This window comes from Protopterus annectens, chromosome 13.part0 (genome assembly GCF_019279795.1).
Source record: "Protopterus annectens isolate FY-2018-M chromosome 13.part0, PAN1.0, whole genome shotgun sequence".
Taxonomy (NCBI): domain Eukaryota; kingdom Metazoa; phylum Chordata; order Ceratodontiformes; family Protopteridae; genus Protopterus; species Protopterus annectens.
In genome coordinates, this window is record NC_056747.1 from 1126848453 (window position 1) to 1126854302 (window position 5850).

Below are 5850 nucleotides of genomic sequence, written 5' to 3' on the forward strand. Positions count from 1 at the left end.
ATATTCTGATCCTGGTGAGAGTAAGAGCACAGTGCATTGATTCCTGACTCTTTCTGGTTGGAAAGTGAGTGTCTGTGCTTAACGTACCCGATTGGTCTGGTTGCTATTTGAAGCATCTACCAGAAAAAGGACACAAAGCCTGTAAGACCCTTGAATCATCTGGGACAAGACTGTGGATTACCAAACAGGCCATGGCCTGCTTCTCTTCTTGGGATTGATACTAACATTTTGCTTCTGGTGAGAGAAGAAGCAAAGGAGTATTGTATCCCAACAGAGTAAAGCTGTGCTGAGACCAGCATTAGTAGTAGCCATTCATGCGACTCCCCTCTTTTTATCATTCTTGACAAGTTCAATTCTTTATTTTCAGTAAATAAAGTTTGATTTCTTCCTTACTTTGGGATATCTGCCTACATACTTCATCTTTAAATTTTCAGGGTCTAAGTATTAGTTTCCCCCTCAAGTATTTGGCAGTGCTCTGTACAGACTCAGACACAGAGTGACATTTTTCCTGTAAAAGGCTTCATTACTTAATATATTGAGCTCATAGCCAGAGTTCCCTGTGCTTTCTCCTGTCAACCTGGTGACCTTGGGCATCCTGATGCAATGTAGCAACTGCTTCGTGTACAGACAACCCTCTCCTCTTACCTCCCAACACTGACTTGTGAGAGATGCACATATATAGCCTAATTGGAAGCCAAGCACTCTCCAGCCAAGACTGGATTAGCCAGTCAAGGGGAGAAGGTTAACACCTGCACCACACCACATTCAACACATAGCCACCAGTACATACACTACCACAGCCCTCACATAGTAACACAAAACACAAACTTACTTTTGCAGAGGCTCTCAATAAAAATCTGCCTAAACAGAAATGCAAACAACCACCACATCCCAGCATAAACCATGAGACATATAGCTCACATACACAGTGTGCCACTCAACCAAAGCCAATAAGGCAAAACAACTTACCCAATACACTAGTCATAGTTGACTAAATAGTAATGCACACCGATGTCCCACTCACTAGGTTGAAGTCAGCTGCCTGTTCAGTGCCAGGATCCGCCACATAACACACACACTTAAGTCACTCCACAACAGGTACAAATACAACTCTGTCATTGTCCATGTTGGTGTGAATGACCCAAGACCTACCTTCCTGGACTACATGGAGAGACAGAGGAGCTCTCAGCTCTTGTAGCCCAGGCAGTTATGACCCTAGCTCTGAGTAGCATCCTACAGTCACAGAGAATGATACCACAGTACAAGCAGAAAATGATTAACTTCAACAGTTGGCTAATTTCTGGTGTCATTCTAAGGGGATCCAGTATATGTCTGCCTGGGATGACATGATAGACAGACCTCGATGTTTTCGCCAGAGATGGCCTGCACCTGTCACCCCAAGGATTCCAGATACTTGCCAAGGCTCTTGCCACCCCCTATAGTGCATTTTTTAGGCAATGTCCTGAAGACAAAATTACCACCATGACAGCTACAAGCAAACAAAATTTAAGGGTCATGCACGCTAGAAGTCGCAATCTCAAAATGCACTCGCTCGAAGCACTCCTTAAAATTAGAGAACATAGACATCTGTGCAGTGACCAAGACCTGGTTCAAGGCTCCGGGACAGCACCCTAGCACTACCAGGCTATAATTCATACCACACCTTCTGGCCGCTAAACCAAAGCACTAAAGGTGGTGGTGTCTCTATATTCATAAAGGATATGCACACTTTCAGACTAGTACCCCAACATAACACATCAGAGATAGTTCAAGTACAACTAACACTGGGTGAAACTGCAATCCAGGCTGCAGCCTGCTACAGATCCCCCACCATGTCCCAAGACTCCCACTCCACATTCCTAAACACATTGGAAAATATTAGGGTACAACCCAATACCCTTATACTGGAAGACTAACTATCCCTCCATTAACTGGGAAAATTACTCCTGTACCAACACACTTGCACAACGTTTGCTGGAATTCATTAATTCCAATGCCCTGGACCAACTCATTCTTACCCCCACCAGGGCTAAAAACATCCTTGACCTGATCATTACTAACATGGATGACCATTCCTCTACACCAGTAATCAACTCCTCCCAGGTCAGACCTGACCATAAGGTAATCACCAGATATCCACATCCCACTCTCAACCCCCCCCCCCCCAAAGGAAACCACTGTAAAAAAAACTTCTCCAAAGCCAGTTTTGGACTTCTAAAAACAGAGGTGGCTAAATTGACGACACCCATGCAAATGGAAAATAGTTGCATGACTGAATCATACACCAATGCACTGTATGAGCACATACACATGTGCATGGAACGGGCCATACCAAACAGAACCAAGATGCTCTCCTCCAAAAAAAGGAAACCAATCTGGTGGTCCCCCACCATAAACTCTACAACATAAGTAAAAAACTGTTGCAGAAAAGGGCGACGTCCCAAGACTAGAAAAACTCCCTTGTCAGCCTCAGCAACAAACTGGAGAGCCATCATCAAATCCTCTAAAGCTAGCTACGAAAACAAAATTGCTGCAGATTCTAAAGACAACCACAAGGGATTCTACAGTTATGTCAAGAATCTACATGGCAATACTCAGATCTGCTCGGAGTTACAGCACAATGGCAATACATATACAGAACCAATGGATATTGCCAACATATTGGCAAAGTTCAGTGCGAACTTTACCCCCCTTTCACCCCCTAAAGGGCCTATCACAAAACCTGAGGAATGCCAAGTCCCTATTATCACGGCTACAGAGGTAAAAAAAAAAAAAAAAACTGTCCAAAGCCAAGAATACAGCTTCCATGGGACCTGATGATATCCATGGCTGTGTTCTACATGAATTAAAAAGTGAACTGGCACCAGACCAGAGTACCCTGCTCAATCACAGCCTCATTTCAGGCTTTGTTCCTACCGAATGGTACACTGTTATGGTCATCCCACTCCACAAAGGGGGAGCGACTACAGACCCTTGGAACTACCGCCACATTAGCCTGAGTCGTCGGATATGCAAGGCTATGGAGCGCAGCATCATGGACCTTATAAATTAGGCCATAGGGAATCTCCAAACTCTGGACCCCACGCAGTTTGGGTTTGTGAAAAGTAGATCATGCCTGCTCAACCCGAGAGACTTCTTTGAGTCTGTCACCAGGGCTGAGGATGAGGGCAAGGTAGCTCACACAGCCTACCTAGATCTTGCTAAGGCCTTCGACACCATGCCTCACTCAGAAATCATAGACAGACTCACTAAACTAGGCATAAACCCCTATGTTATAAAATGAGTTGCCAACTGGCTCACTGATGGAAACCCACACTGTGGTCATAATCCATCTTTACTCGTCCCTCATTAGACCTACTATAGAATACAACACCTCATTTGATATGTACCTCACTAGACACCTACAACTGGAAAGGCCACAAAAATACCTCACTAAGAGGATCTCAGGCCTTAGACACATGCCCTATACGGGCAGACTCAAAAAACTCCAGCTATACTCTGTCTCTTATTGCCTACTTAAGAGCTTACATCCTTCTAAGTTGGGAACTGCTGATCGAGGGCTCAGTGTCTGTTATTCTAAAAGTGTATTAGTTATGGTTTAAGCACTTGGGCTTCAGGCCTCTGTCTGAACCAGGGCTGCTAGATATGCTACACCTAAAGAAATCCCAATCCCTCCGTGCCACACGCTCCAGGGACCTATACCTCATTACCACAATAAACAAAACATGCTGGAGAACAAGTTCTTAACCCAGAGACTTCCCATACTCTGGAACAAACTTATTTACGTCAAGCAGAGCACTTCACTGGCCCTCTTTAGGAGAAATCTTGACGACTGGGGATCATCCTGGGGATCATTTCAGTCGCCTTGCTTGACAGGGGCGGGAACTAACTTTGGGCGGCATGATGCCAGGGAATCTTCTTGGGCTAGTCTTATATAGGCTCCAGGGCTGTTAGCCTATGAACCTAGGATTGAATATTTATTTTACATGATACAAAGATAATATGGATGAATTTCATAATGCTTTTTTCTAATTTAAATATTGGTTATGGAAAGTATGACCATTTGAACAAACAATATTACTTCAATAGATATTGGGGCTTTGCGGGCAGTTTAGATACCAAGCATTACTTAACCAAACACAGTGTAGGCAGACAGCAATTAACAAAATTAAGTGATCATGGGAAAAAATTGGAGCAGTTAAAGTTTCTCTGTTTTTGATCCACTTTGTATTGGATATTTGTTTTGCTGAAATTTTTGGGAATTGAATATACTTGCGATATTTTTGTGACATATAATTCAATAAAGTTCAACTCTTTTCGATAAGCGCTGCAGAACTTTTTACATCCACTTGAGCTACCAACAATTTAAACAGATAACACTGCGGCTTACTGCCTCATCGGAGAGAGAATACTCAGGCAGCACCTCCCACCCATTAGGCTGCACAGCAGTGTAAGCAATCCATCCACCTAGTGTGGAAAAGTACGCACAGCCTTCTGCTCCAAAGGCCAGAGTGGTTGCAGGACAGACCCTACAAATAGTTACTTGTAGTGACCAGGGGGACTCTGAACAAGCAATATAATTACAAGTTCCACTACTTGAAACATTAATATTCATTACATTAAATCAAATCACATAAAGTAAACACGCAAGTTATGGCTGATCATTGCCAATACTGTAAAGTACTTTGCGTTATTTGCAAGTATGGCTTGTCGTACAAATTTTCATTTGTCCAACTGTATCATTTTTTGGGCAGCTGAAAAGGTGGCAAGACAAAAGTTGTGATTCACTAAGATACGACATAAACATGGGAGAAGTGACATCTCAAAATTCTGCTTCAAACATATAACCACATGCAATAATTTATTTAAATAATAATAAAAACAGCTGCATCACACCACCACATATACAAGGACACAAGATATTACACAAAAAAGAAAATACAGGGTGTATTAAATTTATTTAAAAAACAGGCACCCAGCCACCCCTACATACGAGCCAACCTTGTAAACAATGCAACAGAGAAAAACTTCCGTGCAGAACTACCGTTTTCACTACGAAACGCGAAACACATTGACAAAAGCAGGGGCAGAAATGGAACTCAACACCATGAAACAGGTGCAAAGGAAAGTGTGTCAGCAGCTATGGAGGATACCACTTAAGCATATCTTAAAAAGTTCTCGTCGTTTACTAAATTAGACAGCCTCCTATTTGTCAGGAAAGTAACGAATTGCAAATAGTTCCCAAAACACTAGACATCATTTTTTACTTTACTTTCCTACGAGAAAGCAGGCAAGTGAAAGAATCCTCACCAAGAACGCGGATAAAATGTCCCGCAAAGCTTCTCGTCTTTCTTGTTCACTATCCTCCTCCTGCAACACCCCATGAATATAAGAAGCATAAACATCTTTATCAATATCAAGCATTTCCAAACGATTATTTAACCAACTATCAAAACCGCTTGCAGCTCCCTCGGGCGCCGCCATGTTACTAAGGTCCTCACTCACACACTTTCCGGGAGCAGGCACCTAAAATACTGCCTGCTGAGAATTTTCGGATATGTAGCTTGACTATTCATTCGTTTCTGGTTTGCTCGTCAGTTAAGGTGCGGGTTCTTGGTTAAAAATAGACCTTATGCTAGGAGAGCTTAATTCTTTTGTGTTCTGAGTTTATAAACTTAATCCTGGGTGTTACGCTTAGTAATACCGTGCTAAAGTCTGTTAGTAATTTTAACATTCACCTACTAATATGTTTGTTCAGCAGTCCATAAACTATAGGCAATCCATGGGGAGGTATTAGCGAATTCATAACTCAATCTTTCATCACCAGAACGTGGAACTAATTGAGTGAAA

General features: G+C 42.6%; 1 protein-coding gene across 2 annotated transcripts in view; it reads right to left on the reverse strand.

Annotated features, from left to right (window-relative positions):
* Window positions 1-5522, reverse strand: part of CCDC43 (coiled-coil domain containing 43) — a 156985-nt gene extending 151463 nt beyond the window's left edge. Inside the window, exon 1 of one of the 2 annotated variants that reach the window (XM_044055094.1) lies at window positions 5311-5522. In XM_044055094.1, the coding sequence (XP_043911029.1) occupies window positions 5311-5484 (174 nt within the window). In that variant the 5' untranslated portion in view covers window positions 5485-5522. The remainder of the gene's footprint in view (window positions 1-5310) is intronic. The other variant, XM_044055093.1, reaches the window with a different exon arrangement.
* Between the last annotated feature and the right edge of the window lie 328 nt (window positions 5523-5850).